General features: G+C 37.7%; 2 protein-coding genes and 1 pseudogene across 2 annotated transcripts in view; 1 reads left to right on the top strand and 2 right to left on the bottom strand.

Moving 5' to 3' along the window:
• Positions 1 to 15,635, bottom strand: part of nfatc3a (nuclear factor of activated T cells 3a) — a 313,699-nt gene that overhangs the window by 200,746 nt on the left and 97,318 nt on the right. The window lies entirely within an intron of this gene.
• Positions 1,015 to 6,880, top strand: LOC110175478 (FERM domain-containing protein 5-like; annotated as a pseudogene).
• On the bottom strand, positions 10,004 to 13,573 carry wdr76 (WD repeat domain 76). The gene is made up of 14 exons (XM_020941648.2): positions 13,399 to 13,573; positions 13,109 to 13,222; positions 12,869 to 13,012; positions 12,740 to 12,798; positions 12,553 to 12,670; positions 12,384 to 12,479; positions 12,267 to 12,307; positions 12,041 to 12,194; positions 11,316 to 11,474; positions 11,135 to 11,250; positions 10,961 to 11,059; positions 10,726 to 10,878; positions 10,502 to 10,552; positions 10,004 to 10,412 (listed from the first exon to the last, which is right to left on the bottom strand). The coding sequence occupies exons 1-14, from the start codon at positions 13,432 to 13,434 to the stop codon at positions 10,142 to 10,144; spliced, it is 1,611 nt and encodes a 536-aa protein (XP_020797307.1). The 5' UTR covers positions 13,435 to 13,573; the 3' UTR covers positions 10,004 to 10,141.

The following is a 15,635-nucleotide window of genomic DNA, read 5'->3' as shown; positions in this document are numbered from 1 at the left end:
CCCAATGCTTCAACAGAAATGCCAACACATTTAAGGGTGTGTTCTAAAGCGCGATTGAAGTGTAACATATTTAACGTCAAAGCAGCAGGAAAGCCACAGGAAGCTGATGCAAATAGGAGAAATTTTAGAGAAGGTATTGTTATCTGAGTGTTCAGTGTGACCCTTTCTACTCTAGAGAATTATTTTTAAGGAGTGCAAGTGGCACATTTTAATGATGGATATACGATCTAGGACAGTGAGCTATTCAGGTAATGGGGGAAAAATATTTATAAGTCTTCTGCACACTTTACTATTCACTATTACTATTGTCACTTGATTACCATAATGTACAAGATTTTCAGGAATAATCTCTTTTAGAAACTCATCATAGACCACTGTCAAGGTTATTCCTAATTGAGCCAGTTGATGAAAAATTATGTACTAAATGATGCACATCTACACTGTTTCTTTGTAGACTTATAATTATTTCACAATGATGACAATGGATTAGCTTGGATTTGTTAACACTGCTTAAAATATTTGTACTGCATGCCAAGTGTATATTATGTAAATTTTTTATTGTCAGCTTTCTCATATTTCCTGTAAAATGTAATCTGCCCTAACATGATAAAAAATATTCTGATATTTAGAGTATTTTTGCTACTCTCTCTGTATGTGACCTCAGTGATTACCCCCCCTCCCCCTCTCTGAGTTGAGCACATCACTTCTCAGATTATCCCCACAGTAGCTTTCATCTCTGTGTGTGTGGTGCCTCCGTTGGGGAGAAGCCTAAACTGATTAGATCAGAATAATCATGAGTGTGCCCCACAGCTAAAAAACACACTATTTCAGTCTCACCTACTGGATAATCAGATGATTGGCATTCATTTTTCTATTCTCTTCCAGCACTGGTTGGAGTTCAGCAAATCAATCGCCAAACAAATGAAGTGTAAGTTTATCAATATGCCTCCTTTTTAATATTATACAATTGTCAATAATACCATGTGCAACAACATTGTTTTTTCCTGTTACCAGCTCAGCCTCCATTCACTATGTGTTTGCGGGTAAAGTTCTATCCACCAGACCCTGCTGCCCTCAGAGAAGAAATCACCAGGTTAGATATTAAGAACCCATTTTATGTATATTGTCTCAGACCCACTTGTTTTTCCTTCAATATGTTATTGTAAGGCTGTAAAAAATTTAAATATAAAATATAACTATATATAAAATAACTGTAAAGCACTTACATTTCACAATAATACTGTGTTGCAATGTTGTAATAAAATTGTAACTGCTGTTTTGTTTTCCTTTTTTAGATCAGTTCTTTTACCTTTACTGTATTCTGAAAATGTGTATACTATAAATCTCTTGAATACACTGAGACTGAAAACTTGATAACCTCCAGAATGCAATTTCTTTATATGCATAGACTGGGAAAGCCTGTGGTACCCCATTGGATGAGTAATTTGTTGTAATCTTAAATGATTCAAAAACTGGTTATTCATTTATGACTGATGAATAATTTGATGACTGTCTTCAAGCATCTCCTGAAACAACATGGCGTCGCTTGTATTTTCTAGCCTGAATGTGACAGAGAGGACAGTATATGCAGCATGTACAGACAGGATCTTCTCTTTAAGATGTGTTTTTGCTAAGCCACTCTCCTCCGTCATGTGCTGTGTGGGGCATCCTTGACAGCTGAACAAACTGCTGCAAAGAGCCAGTCGGAGCGCTACCGCGCGCTTCTATCCAACTAAATCACATCCTTCACTGGTTGCCATGCAATAAAGGAATCTCTTATTCGCAATCCGGCTCTTCTTGATATAGCAGACTGACACCGAAGGGAGAGCTGCTTCATCCGCCTCCATCTGTTAGGACTGGAGGCATGGGCGTATAACACAAGCAGCAGCAACCATAGCAAATCATATTTCCCACTCATGTAAAATGATGCAATCCTATTTACTGCATTTTCCAATAGGTCTATAAATTATTTACAGACACACTATACAAAACTGTCATTTGTACCACAATTATATTGGTATTTCAGAGTATGTTACTATAATACAAGTCACATCTTGTATGGGATTTTGTTACACCAGACCATGGAAGTGTGATTGCTTTGCCTTGCATAGACTTAGAAGTTTAATGCCATATTGTGGAAGACTTCAGCAAACCAATCACATATCCGTGTAGACAAGGATGTGACAAATGCTCCATCAGAAAAGTTATATTCAAGGAATTTTAAATAAAGTGACACTGTAGTGTCAGATGTAATATAACCTTTGTAATATATATTTATGTAATTTATATCACAAAACATGTATATCTTGAATTCCTCTCATACCTCCCAACTAGAAACATAGCCTGTCTCTGTTCTGTCCTTGTGTAGATGCCCTTCCAGTGGCAGGAAGAACATCTGACATAAAAAATAAAAACTGTACCATTCATATTAGTACAAAAAATAAAATTTTTGTTCTTGTTGAAACCTCTATAACAAATGCTGCCAGGAGAAATTGAGATAACCACAAGACTCAGACTCAGCCCCTGTGGACTTCAAAATCAATCAACAATCACATTTAAGTCATTGTTAATATTGAGAATAGTTTACCTTTGACTCCTTAAATTGATCTGGCTTTGACTGTATCAAGTTTGCCAAATGATTATTCCCAAAAGCAATTTTAGGAATAAACTGTATTGATTATAATCTCACGTGTTTCTATGCTCCACAGATACCTAGTCTTCCTGCAGGTGAAGAGGGATCTTTACCACGGACGACTGCTTTGTAAGACATCTGATGCTGCACTGCTTGCTGCATATATATTACAAGGTACAATACAATGTCTGTATGTTACTATGCATAGGCCTACACAGGAAGAAAAGCTACACTCTGAGTTCACTGTGGACATCTAAGATGCCGTGTTTTATACAACTTCATGTTTTTTTAAATAAAGTCTTGTTATTGACATATGTGATTCTTATTAGCGGAAATTGGGGACTATGATCCTGGAAAACACCCAGAGGGCTACTGTTCCAAGTTCCAGTTCTTCCCAAAGCACTCGGAAAAGCTGGAGCGACGCATTGCAGAGATCCACAAGACAGAGCTAATGTACGGTGACAATAGTCCTGATACATATCTTTACAACATTAAAAATATAGACATCACACATACAAACATGTCACACAAGATTACCTCTCTTCAACAGTGGAAGGACAGAGTGTTCTGGGATTAAATGACAGTGTGACTAGTTTTATCTTTGTAATTACAGGGATAAGATGATGTTTCTGGGGTTATGTTCAGGTCAGGTCTTTAAAGAGCCTATATTGCCTGTTCCAGTCTCCAGTCAAGGTGACATGCCAGCATCAGAGGACAGTTGTTGAATTTATCCCATACTGCCATCTAGTGGAGATTTTCAAAACATTGTGAATACATTTAACATTGAAGGAGCCAGAGGATTATATTATATTATTATAAAATTGTGTATACAACATTAAAAATGACTGAATGCATTTTACCTAAGTTTTATTGAGCTGATGTGTGTCTACAGAGGTCAGACTCCAGAAGTGTCTGAACTGAACTTCTTGCGGAAAGCCCAGATGTTGGAGACCTACGGAGTGGACCCTCATCCCTGCAAGGTCGTTTTAATACAAATTTCTTTTTTTTTCTTTTTTTTTTTTTTTTTTTTTTTTTGACCCTAAAGTACATATTTTGTTTTTAACCATGTTTATTAGGATGTCTCTGGAAACCCAGCTTTTCTGGCTTTCACTCCATTTGGATTCACTGTGCTACAAGGAAACAGAAGAATTCACTTTCTCACATGGTGAGTGCAAAACTACATCTGTTCACTGTTGCTCTGAGATATAATAACATCTTATGGTTTCTCTGAAAAATAAAATAATTTAATAAATGTCTGCTGGGCCATAGTAACTCTACACCAGCTGGGTCAGGGAGCCATATTGCTGCTCCATGTATTAAGTTAAAATTTTGTTGTTTTATTAAATTATGCATGTGTTGTTACATGTTTGACTGTTTCACATATGTGGCTCTATATTTCAAATAGGGAGGAGGTAACCAAACTAAAGTTTGAAGCAAAGACATTTCATATATGCAAATCAGAATGAGGTGAGTGGGATTTAGGAAATCTATAATCTAATTTAAAGTAACCTATAGATATAAACCAATATGCACATCGTGTGGTGTTATAGTGACACTACCTTTGCAAACTAAAACCAAATGAATTTCTACAGGACAGAAAGATAATACTGACATACTTTGCACCTACACCTGAGGCCTGTAAACATCTGTGGAAGTGTGGCGTAGAGAATCAGGCTTTCTACAAGTGAGTCTTAACTCAAACTGTGAAATCTCTAGATTCATGTTTGTTAAATTCAGCTCATTAGTTCTTATATCTATCCAGGTTGGAGAAGTCCAGTCAAGTGCGCACTGTGTCAAGTAGTAATGTCTTCTTTAAGGGTAGTCGTTTTAGATACAGGTACATTACATTCTGTAATGACTAAAGAATAATTTAATAAAGTATATTTTAAGATAAAGCTTGTTGTTCTTGCAGTGGAAAGGTTGCAAAAGAGGTCATGGAACAAAGTGCCAAGATAAAGAGGGATCCTCCTGAGATTCACAGGTAAGTAATACTGGCTGGCCTAAAAAGTAATTGCATATAATTCACCATGCAAAAAGAGCACAGAGTGTCCCATTTATATAACTGCCTGTTCAATAATTTTATACCTATACCCAAGATGAAAACACCTGGCTTCATCAGGACAAATCATTCACTTGCAAAAGAGGAATAAGAAAGATGCAAAACACAGAGGCACCAACACTGTAGTCCCTATGGATATGAGAGCAGTGTGCCCTGTGCAGTCTGTTCAGATATAATAAAAAAATAAATACATAAAGTGTCTTAATTTGTGCAAAATAGTTGAAAGAACCAAGAGAATCTTTTTTTTGGATCGATCAATTACATAGTATTTTACTTATTCCATACAACATCTGTTTTGTCCAGGGCTGGGATGGTCCCAAGCCGAAGCTGCCCATCCATCACCCATGGACCTCGCCTCACCAGTGTGCCGAGAACCAGACGGAGAGCAGTGCATATCTCTATTATGGAAGGTAAACACTAATGTGAGCGGTCACTATGTTTAGGGGTGACCTTTGCCTCTCAGACACCTTCTAATGTGACATACAAGTCTATCACCCATCCATATATAAACCAGAGTCTAGAGGCCCTTGGGGATTTTGATCACACAAAAGTCTTGATGTCAGTTTTAAAAGGGCACTGACACTGTCCCCCTCCTCCTGCAGACCATTACCCTTTTACGAAACTCTGCAGCTGTGAGTCTGTCTACGGTCAGAACTGAATCAGTCATGTTCCTCTCAGCAGTAGAGAGAACAGTCACAACAATGAACAAACCCTGAGTTTGTCCCTGTCTGCCACAGTATTTCCACTGCTAATACAATAACAGGCTGAAAATAGCTCCTGCTGTCAGGGCCTGGCCGTGTGTAACAGTTGACACGGGAGGGGGTGAGGTGGGCAGGATTATTGTGACACCAGACTATGCTCTGAACACAAAGCAGTGAGACAACAAGAAGCTGGTACAAGAACTAAATAATAGAAAATGGTTAAGTGCTTGATCCGTATCCAGACCAAGGTGAATGTCCACCTGCGTATGATCAATCACTGTTACCGAGATGTGAGGGTGCGTGTACTGGCTCTGGGGCCGAGGTTGCTGGGTAAAGGAATAGGGGTCTTACCTCTTCTCCCGACTGAAGCTGGTGTAGATTATGGACATAACCTGAGAGTACCTTCCAGAATGACTGTTCATCCACGAGGCCATGGCTACAGAAACACTGCTCCTGCAGGTAAACTTGGCTCTTAGTTAGGTGTATGTTTTGTTTATGAAGAATAGCTGGTCTTGCTCATGCCAAAGCTTTGATATTTGAGGATGTCCTGGATCAAAAATGTCATTTTTCTCTGTAATAACCTAATTCTGGAGGGTGAAAAAGTTTGAATCTAGGCATAATCTAAACAGCAAAATGCCCTGAAAATATACTATGAACCAATACCACATGTTCATGCTTATGCCATATACTGTAATAGCATGAACATCTGTGTGTGTGTGCTGATGCAGGCCTGGAGTCTCTCCGTGACAGTGCACACTCCACACCTGTGCGTTCCGTGTCCCACGGTGAATCCTTCATGTCGTCTCGAGGTCAGCTGGTGGAAGGGGGTGAAGCCAGTACGTCAGCCGTCATCTCTGACGAGACCTACAGTCCCTCAGACAGTGTGCTGCCCACACCCATCGCTGAGCATGGGGTGGAAATGCCTGCTGCTCGCCACCTCAATGGCGCCCCCTGCAGTATTGATGAGGAGAAAGAGTCTGTTGCTGGGGCCTCCTCAGAGGCCCAGGCCACGCAGGCCAGATCAGGGAGAAGAGGACTAAAAACAGTGAGCACCAAAGCCACGACAAACAGTGAGGTAGAGGACCTGCATAAGTTCATCCTGAGTGTGCTGCGCTTGTTCTTGGTGACCATTGGGCTGCTCTTCGCTCTTCTGCTGCTCCTCATCATGCTCACAGAGTCGGACCTGGACATCGCCTTCCTCAGAGACATCCGTAAGACTCCAGAATTTCAGCAGTTCCACATTGAGTACTTCTGTCCGCTGCGCCGCTGGTTTGCCTGTAAGCTCAGGTGGATGGGTGGCTTCCTCATCAGCAATTAGGGACAACTAATGTTTACACTTATATACTGTAAACAATCAACAACTCTGTGTCAAATTCAATTTTACAAGAAAGACATAATGACCTGCAGCCACTGGGCACGAGGGATCTACTTATTTTATTACATCAGAAATAATACTATTGAAGCTCACATTTTACTTTTAACATTTTGGTGAATTTAAAGTATTTTATTTTTTCACTGTCATAAGATAATATTTAATTTTATCACAGAAAGCTGTCTAAAATAGTTGCCTTTATTTTTGTAATAATTCATGTTTTTTGTGTTGAGTCATGTGTCTTTTAAAGATATTACGTTTGAATGAATGCTGTTTGAGTGTCTGTGGGTTACAAACAAATATGAAACTGATAGTTCTAGTAATTACTCATGGTAGACATTTTATTGTTAAGTATTTAGTTTTATGTGTAGTTATAAGCCCAGTATAAAGGTAGCACATAAATCGCCAACCTTTGATCTTTTAACTTTGCTTTGTACAGAAATAGGCAATGCAGGTAGTTTTGAGAAGTAGCAGTTAAGTGCTAAAGACATATCACTTTGTCTCTCATTTGACTATTTTGAAATATATGCTACAGTAATCTTCATTATTTACATCAAACTGAAACTATTTTGTTTAATTTATAAAGCACATAAAACTTATGTCCAGACAATAGCTATTATCTTTGCATTTACTTGTATAGGCTTTTGTTAAGCAATGAGCCATTGTCTTAGACTCCTTTACAGTCCAGTGACATCATGTAATAAACTCTTTTACAGTGATACAGTCACAAGCCTTTTCACTCACATACACGTGAGTATAGCCTAAGGAAAATGTGTTTACATCCTGCTGCAGTCATTGTCATGCCGACCAAAGAAAATGCTGGGCACAACACACAGGTTTTTAGTATTAGTGCATAATTTATTGTTTCTCACTTTTGTTGTAAAACTGAATTAAAATGGGTTATATAATGTATAAGGGTGGTTGCTCCCATATTCAAGATATTACTTCATACAGTACTGTAGTTTGCATTGTGGCTATGTCAGCTGCATTGAGAACCATTATTTCAAATGTTAAAATCCAAAGCTACATGGTTTAATGTACAGTGCCTACCATATGTATTGAACTATCACGTGTCATTTTGAAAGCTATAACAAACAAACTCTGTGGTTGTACCTCATGTGAAAGCCTACTGATAGGAATTAATAAAACTTTCATGTGGTGCTGCATGGTTTCAATGAAATGTAAGGACTAAAATGAGGCAGAGATGTAGATTTACCTGTATTTTGTATATTACATTTTCAGATTAAAATGAAATAATAAAATACATTTGGAGAAATAAGGACATTTAGACTAAGTAACCTAAAACTATTGCTATATAACTATAGTGAAAGCTTTAGTCTAATATTTAAAACCTTCACACAAGACTATACTTTTACGAACTTAAAAATAACATTCCATAGTTGACAAATCAACAGATGGTATGGTATGACAGGATGATGAGAGTTTACAAAATAGAGCCGTTTTTTATTGTAGTTTTTCCTGTCCTGTTGATGTTTTTATTTGCAATGAAAGACAGAAATAGCCTGACCAGCCTAATGATTTCATTTGATTGAATGCATACAGTGCAAAGCAAGCATGTGCTCACCAAACTTTAAATACATACCTCAACTCTCTTCAGGATAAAATAAAAGTTAAGAGCTTTTTTCACAGAGATTTAACCTAAACCCATGGTAATTCACAAACCCTTTGTTTAGTTTGCTCTTGAAAAGGACAATGGGCCACATTCATGAAACGTTCTCATGAACAAATTTGTACTTAAGGCCTTCTTACAAACATTTTTGGCATTCACAAAATGTTTTCTTACCTGAAAATGCTCTTCTGGAAGAACAAATCCTACGAACAGTCAGGAGCACTCAGAAGAAAATATTTACTGTTTTAGAATATTATTACTTTGATAATGGAATAAAAAAAATTCAAATTCCTCCACAACTGTAAGTTATATATTATTTTCAAATTATTTCTTATAAACACATTATTGTGTGATCCAATAACATTTATAAGATGTTTTATCATGTAGTCTATTTATTTTAATAGATCCATGATTTATTTAGGCTGCAGTGAGCCTCAGTCTGTCCCAGCCTCAGTGCTCTCCATATGGGCCTCTGTCACAGCCCTGCGTCTGGTCACCGGACTCATCACCCTCGTGACCCTCGTGACCCCCATCACAACCTGACCCAAGATGACCAGAGCGCACTCTTATGCACCCCCACTCCAGCCCCCTTCCCTCGCTATTTACCACAGGTTCGCGATCGCGCATAATGCCAAACCCACATTGGCCATATATGGAAGTTCAGAGGGCGTTTTTAACCAAACATAATAACATATTTCTATGTAAATTAAATGTTAATCAAATGAGTGTGGAGGTGTTGGTGAATTAACCGCAACTGTCATTTCGCAGTTCTCTCAGCATCTTCTTTAAGTGGAAGTTATGAAATCAAGAAATAAAGAAAAGATTAATGAATGAAGCCCAATGCACTTAATCAGAGCACCAAAACCACTTGAAGAGGAACGATCATTTAATTTTTAAAACTTTTCTGAGAGTTTACGACCTGCTTGTCTCGATATCCATTTTTGGATTTATTCAATTACACAAATTCTATTAATCAAAAATGCCTTGAAGAACATCCATTCTTACTGGGAGTCACAGATCCTTGTAACTTGGCCCGATTGTGTCGCTTGTCACGATATAGACAGAAGTTTAATGCAGCACAGTCCTAAAGGAACTTGGTAGCCAATCAGTGAGACAAGCAGGTTGTAGTCTTATGTGATTGATTGATTTTTATTTCGCGTTTGTGCCAAGAGAGAAACAATAATCATATACACTACATACGCATTGTAAACAACAGAAAAGCACATTTCTCGAAAAGGAGTGGGAAGAAGAAAAACTTATATGAACCCACCCCAAATATAAGCTTTTAAAACATATTGATTTATATATAAAATACCTCAATATCATGCAAATATGTAAATTATTATGCATGTTATACATTTTAGAAGCACCATATAGTAGTGGTTGTATTAGTTGGATCATCACAAAATGAGAAGACATTAAAATCTGACAAAAAAAAAAAAATAATTGTGGAATTGTAAATAAATCTGAATAATTTAGCAATCTGCAAAAACTACATTTGAACTGATATGAGGCCTTAAATATTTAACAATTCATATACCTTTAAAAAGGTGGTAAGGTAACAGACTTTTATGATAAAATAATTATATCCAAATAATATTTACAGCAATCTGAATAAAATCATTTAATTCAGTTACAACAAATAAAAAAGGTAAATATGACAGCACCTTAGAATTTTATTTGCCAAAGAAAACAAAAAAAGTCTATTAACTTTGTAAACAAACAGAAGTGCATGGAGTGTTAATATTCATAAAGTCTCCATCTGTCCAGTGAACACATGCAGTCGGCCGGAGGCATTGCCCCCCATCAGCACACTTCTGGTGGGATGGAAGGCCACTACTGACTGCACAGTGCTCAGATTCTCCTCGTCTGAGAAGGTGTGCAGGAGCTGGCCGCTCTCATGATACACTTGCACACATCGCTGCCTGGACAGACATCCCACTGCAAAGCAGTCCTCCTGCTTAGGGTCCCACACAGCAGACAGCTTTGTAAGCCACCGGCCTGTTTGCATGTCATGTCTGGGGGGAAAAAAAAAAAAAAAAAACATGTTAGAAAGATACACTTATTTGGCTTCAAAGACAGTTTCATGTAAGTTTGTGTGTTGTACCTAATGGTTTTGAGTAAAGGTGCCTTAGTAATGACAGATGTGTCATATATCCTGTAAAAATGACAAACGTTAACATACATTGTAAGAAGGTCATCAGAGCCCCATATATACGTATACAAGGAAGGACGCTAGTGAGCAGTCGAAACTGTCAGGTATGAAATAACACTCTAGGTCTGAAAAAAAGAAAAATAACATAGTATACGTATACAAGTTTAAAGTCTTACCTTATACGGTCATCCATACAAGTGGTGAGAATGCGATTACCAGAATCAGGAGAGAAATAAGCACTGGATATGCTTTTGGAGTGGCCCACTAGCTGGCAAACTGGTACGGATTTAGACTTCTTCAGAAATCGAGTATCATATATACTTACAAACCTAGAGACAAAAAAAACCCCAAAAAACAATGTCATTACCAGTAATTATTAATAAAACGTAAGACCGAAAAATAAATGCATACTGGCTCTCTGCCACAGCAAAGTACTGCTTCTGTAATGGATGCACACTGACACAGCGCACAGTCTTGGTGTCCAGTGTGTGGAGCGACTCATGAGAGTTTCTACAGGAAAACCAAACAGTGGTTAAGAAGTTGAATAACAGCTTCTCACTAACTGACCCTGGTAAATGGCATTACCCCGGAGTTCGCCTATCAACAACTGTAATGTCTCCATACCAGGTCCCAACTACAAGGTTCATGCCATCATTTGACAGGAAGTCAAATGTCTTGAGTCCATCATCAATATCATATACCTAAATGAGAAAATACATAAAAGTATAATATCTGGATATCTTCCCTGAACACTTTTGATACTTACATCATCAAATACAGCCTTCTCAACGTCCATATGTCTCATTGACCCATCGTAGCTGGTACTTAAAAAGTCTGTGGGATTTCCCGGGGAGAATGCCATACAAGTGACTGGACGAGTGTGTGTTTCAAACAGGAGAACTCCATCGTCACCCCACGCACTAGACTGTGCACAAATTTTTTTTTTAAATCTGCATTGAATTTAATGGTTTGCTTATGGCTTAAAGTGCATGTGAAAGATTTTTTTTCCCTCACTTTGGTGAATTGTAACTACTGTAAATATAAATTATAGTTTTACACAAATCAAGAAGCTATTTCTGAAGAAGAGTGGAAAAATAACTGGAAAATTACAAGAAATAAAGAGTTCAAACTAATTGATGACATCGAACTAGGGAGAATTCTTTCCAAAAGGTCAGTACATTTTGCATGCACTTTTATCATGATTTCAATAAAATAAAAGGTGTTTTCTTATGTGTGTATTTGTCAGATCATGTCACATCATTTCTGCTCATATTAGACGAGTATTTTCAGATAACGGTTATAGCATTCCCTAATGTGATGTCATGTTTTCCAACCAGGAAGTAAAATTTGAAACCTAAGAAAAGGCCAAATTGGGAAAACAAAAGTGAAAGTTTTTTGGAAAAATCTTAAATATAACGAACTTGACTATGTTTTAGCAAAATGTGTAGTCTAACCTGTCATATGCCCTTTAAATAGAGATGTAGTCCTTACCAAGCTCCAAAGTCCAACTCTCCCCCATTTGTCCCCTGCTGCCATTAACACACTGCTACAGTGTGGGTGAAAGGCAACTGAGAAGACGCGATCCTTAACCACTTTCGCCACACTGTCCTCTGTTATCTTCATGTCCAAAAGTGATGAGCGGTACCTAAAGTGCAAAAGAACACATGACAGTCAAATCTGTAATATCTCCTCATCTTGAATAAATAAAAGTTCTTACTGTTTAAGGTCCATTCTTTTATTCTTTTCTTTTGGTGATCTCTGCAAATTAAAATGCAACTTGTACATTTTTTGTTAGATTTTCACATTTCCATCAACAATGTCAGAAAATACCGACCTCCTCAGTCCAAATCTCCAAGAGTTCCTCAGGGAGTTTGTTTTCACTCACGTTGACTGGGAGCATAGGAAGAGGACCAGCTGCTTTTTTGTGGGGCTGGAAAAAAGTTTGATATTTGCTCAAATACATAAAATATACATAAGTAAATACACATAAGTACAATACCAACCCGAGAGTCATCCAAATGTTCATTTATAATTTTCGGCAATTCAACTTGGACAGCCTCTATATTCTGGAGTCGTTTGGACCTACGAGGTGGTAGCACTTCACGTGTAACAGTCTGTGACCTGTAAGAAGGTGTCAGAACAATTTGATGTGATTTGAGTTGTTTTTTGTTTTTTTGTTTTGTAACATACCTCTTTAGACCCTTTTGCGTGGGTTTGGATCGTACAGACTGTTTTAATTCCTCTGAAACCTAACAAAAGGATAGAGTTTCAGTTTGGTGCAGTTATCTTTAGTATTACAAAAGTCATAGTAATATGGACCTCAAAAATGTTCAGAGAAGACAGAAACTCTTGGTTCTTCTTGATGTTTTCGAGACGCTCTAGTTCATAAGGTGATAGTCCCCCATTCGTTTGTTCTTCAGATTTGATGGGCTTTTGCGTTTTTTCACCATCTAAATCGAATCTCTGTAGATAAAACAGATCCAGTGAGGTGTATGGTACGTAAACATTACAAACAGGAGGAGAACAGACAAGAGAGAAGCGAATGAACGTAAAACTCACCCTTTTCTTTCGGGGAGTCTCGACTGGCTTCTCTTCTTCCGGGGAGTATTCAAGACGTTTGGGAACCAGGGTTTGTCGAGATGACCGTCTCATCGGGTTCTCTGGGGTCAGGTCCTAGAAAAGGTACATCATAATAGGCTATAGTAAATAAGTGAGTGAATAAACGTATTTAAACTTTTATAAGCTAAATTTGTTGTGTAACAGGAAGCATCATGATTAGCCGGTAAACTTTGATGATCAGTCGATTGTTGTTGTCTCAAACAATATAGATTTCTAAAAGTTTAACTCACCTTGGCAACCTCTCGTTTGCTGCGTTTGGTGGGCATTTCGTCCTACTCTTGTGAAGGTTTGTGCCTATATAAGCTGATGTGTCGCACAAATAAACTGCGTGAACACAAACACTGCGAAAATGAGCCCAACACTCCGCCGCGAGGTGCTTTGGTAACTCACAACTCCCGCCCTGACCGCGAGGATTGTGCAACATGAAGCGTGCAGGGGATTGGCTGGTTTTCTTTGCAATCAACTGGGGGCGTTTCTTTGAGCGTCGAAATGCCTCCCTCTTGTGGTAGAGTCACAAAAATGGTTACGTATCGAGGAAGGAAAAAAGGAATAATATCACGTCACTGGTCGCCGGTGGTAAATACAGCTGAACCCACAAATCATTTACTCGCATACCGCATTTATTCGCATGCAAGTTGGGTGAAGTGCGTTGCCCAAGGACACAACGACAGGACGCGCTGGTCTGAGCGGGGTTCAGACGGGAGACCTTTGTGTTGGTGAACGAACGCTCTACTATCACCATTTTGTTTCTAGATGAGTTTCTCTTATTTTACTTTTGTAAATGGGCTCTATTCAGGCTAATAAATGGGAATTAATGTTCCTGCTTTTAAAGAAACACATGCCATCATACAGGCCTACTTCTTTTTATTCACCACGGTGTCAAAATGAATTCACAAAATAATTGGTGTGATAACAAATTGTGTGTAGGCCTATAAAAGAGATTGTCCCATATGTGTTAGTTGTGGTGTTTCTGAGTCAAGCACAAGTCAACATAAGTAAGCACTTCTCCCCCTGAGAAAGAATAGATTTATTAACAAGAGGTAATCAGGAAAGAATACACTTTTGTACAAAACTGGAAATACTACTCAAGCTGTTGAGATAGAGTTAAAGATACTTGTCATTGCACTGGGTATTGCTCACTGCAAACATCAGATGTGCCTGTGGAGGGTAGGATTTGTGTGCAAGGAGAGGGTTAAATACAGTACACATACTGCTCTATATAGATCTGATTTCAACACGTCAAAGTGGCACATGCCTGCCACTCAAGCTTTAGTTTTTCTATACAAAGCCAGTAAAAATACATATAAATATTCAAAGAATAAGCACATTATTACTACTATAGCTCCTGCTGAAACATCTGAATAGACAGGATACAGAATGTGTTACACTTATAAGTTGATTTAAAGTATAGTACATAGAAAGAGTTGAACAATCATAAGGATAACACATTTCTAGAGATATGTATGTTTTCAACACATTGCACATTAGGAAAAGCTTCAGACTGCCTGTACAATTTGTACACAGCACACACTTTTGTTTCATTGGCAATTTGTAGAACAAAATAGTTTTTAAACTGTGGTATATATAATCAATTTTGTAATAAGGCAAACTCATAATGCACTGGCCAAAGTGGGTTTAACAAAAGAAAAAAAAATGCCCCCATTCTAAGAATTCAACTTTCTAAAGTGGCTCAATGTTGGGAGTATTTGCTACATACATTATCTGGTGCTTATACAGTATATATACAACATGTGATCCACTGGAAAAGTAAAACATGAAAACAACTTTGTTCAAACAGAAATATAGACCCAGTATTAGGTTAGCTATAAAGTCTTTTGTTCCGTGCTAATATAAAACATACATATTTGATCTGGTTAAAGAATGAAGCTTCAATTTGAAAAGCTTGTTTTAAACAAATAATCACATTGTCAAATTTATGGAAAAACTATGGCACTCCTGTTTTAAGGGTAAGCATTTGAAAATAAGGAGTAGCTTTATTCTTGAGCTGCATGTTTCTGTATACTGCACTTTCCCCTTTGGACTAAATATACAGTAGCATCCACTGTAAATGTTCTTTAACTTTTTGCTCTTGTTTCAAATTAAAGAGGCATTTAAGACAAATAGTCTCTCCATAAATAAATAAAACCTCTGTGGGACTACTCAGGTTTCTAACAATTATACATAACAGGTCCATTAGGGAGCACAGACTAGGAGAGCACAGTCTATTGTGATCAATACAAATAATAATATAATATGTACAATATGTCATCTCAGTTATTAGGTTATTAGAAACACACTATCTTAACACACCATGTCTGCAACACAAATGAGTTTAGTGTTTCATTTTCCATCTATATTGAGATCAGTAACTGAAAGTACAGGCTTCAAAAAGACTTTGACTTAACTAGTCTTTAGCAGTATTGTAAAACAATAGGCCATTGCAGACATGTTGTGTTATGTGCATTAG

Source organism: Boleophthalmus pectinirostris, unplaced genomic scaffold, assembly GCF_026225935.1.
Source record: "Boleophthalmus pectinirostris isolate CB_2022bp ecotype Guang Dong unplaced genomic scaffold, ASM2622593v1 HiC_scaffold_19, whole genome shotgun sequence".
NCBI classification, from domain to species: Eukaryota; Metazoa; Chordata; class Actinopteri; order Gobiiformes; family Gobiidae; genus Boleophthalmus; species Boleophthalmus pectinirostris.
The sequence above is the reverse complement of the archived record's forward strand: the minus strand, read 5'-3'. Positions and strand labels throughout refer to the sequence as shown.

Excerpts from the sequence above, each read along its gene's own strand:
- wdr76 (XM_020941648.2), bottom strand. The coding sequence starts at position 13,434 with ATGCCCACCAAACGCAGCAAACGAGAGGTTGCCAAG. Across the intron at positions 10,553-10,725 it reads TGTATGGATGACCGTATAAG|GATATATGACACATCTGTCA; the intron begins GTAAGACTTTAA and ends TCATTTTTACAG. Across the intron at positions 10,413-10,501 it reads CCTTTACTCAAAACCATTAG|ACATGACATGCAAACAGGCC; the intron begins GTACAACACACA and ends TTTTCCCCCCAG.